Source organism: Aythya fuligula, chromosome 28 (genome assembly GCF_009819795.1).
Source record: "Aythya fuligula isolate bAytFul2 chromosome 28, bAytFul2.pri, whole genome shotgun sequence".
NCBI lineage: Eukaryota > Metazoa > Chordata > Aves > Anseriformes > Anatidae > Aythya > Aythya fuligula.
The window spans coordinates 1,308,050-1,309,098 of NC_045586.1; the positions used below are offsets into that span (position 1 = coordinate 1,308,050).

Here is a 1,049-nt window from a genome sequence, read left to right on the forward strand (position 1 = left end):
AAGATGTTCTTGGGTCCGAAGACACAGGAATTGGGGGACAAAAGAAAGACAGAAGACACATTATGCCATCGATGGTCAATTTTTATTGCTGCACATAGACATTGAAAGGCAAGAAGACATGCATTAAAAGACAAGATGAGAATTATAGAATGGAAGGGGAGACATCTTCCAACACCAACTTCTCATAGCACAGCCTCTGCAGAATATCTTCCCAAGATGCCCCATGGTATAATAATGGTCAACTGCAGTTACCAAGAAAAAGGTGCTGAGTTAGAAGTAGCAGAATTAGCATAGGAAGAAAAGGTCCAGGCTGGAAAAATTCAGAGAAATATTTTCCAAGTCAAAGAAAACGTGGGATAACCATGTTGGGAGAGGTCTTGGTACGTCGCAGGTGGGTCTGTAATCTGTATTTCATTCCATGGATGCTCATGAGCCTGTGGATATTGCAATGCACCAAAGTGTTGGGGGTGCTCGCAAGGCCCATTCAATTAAGGCAATTAGCACGGGTGAGAGCAGACAGTGCTGCATGGCTCCAGGCACACGGTCTCACACGTATCACACTTCTTAGCGCACACCTCCACGCACGCCGGCGGGCAGGGCTCCACACACTTGGTGCAGCACTGGCTGATGCAGGGCTCCACGCACTGGGTGGTGCAGTGGGTCGGGCACTGGGTGGCACAGGGCTTTATGCAGGCATCGATGCATGTGGGGGGACAGACCTCGATGCACTGCGTGCTGCAGGGCTCCACGCACTGGGTGGTACACTGGGTGCTGCAGGGCTCCACGCACTGGGTGGTACACTGGGTGCTGCAGGGCTCCACGCACTGGGTGGTGCAGCATGTGGTACACTCGGAGGCACAGGGAGCCTGGCAGACATCCACACACTTAGGGGCACAGACCTCCACGCACTGCGTGGAGCATGGCTTCACGCAGATGTTGCTGCAGGGCTCCGCGCACACCGTCTCGCAGGGCTCCACACACTGATTGCATTTCTTCACGCAGAAGGAAGGGAACGTGCAGGGCTGCTTGCACTGCTCGTAGTAAGACAT

At 53.0% G+C, this 1,049-nt stretch overlaps 1 protein-coding gene across 1 annotated transcript; it reads right to left on the reverse strand.

The window, feature by feature from the left end:
- Positions 1-497: 497 nt before the first annotated feature.
- Positions 498-1,049, reverse strand: LOC116499609 (keratin-associated protein 9-8-like). The gene has a single exon (XM_032204363.1). The coding sequence runs from the start codon at positions 1,047-1,049 to the stop codon at positions 498-500; it is 552 nt and encodes a 183-aa protein (XP_032060254.1).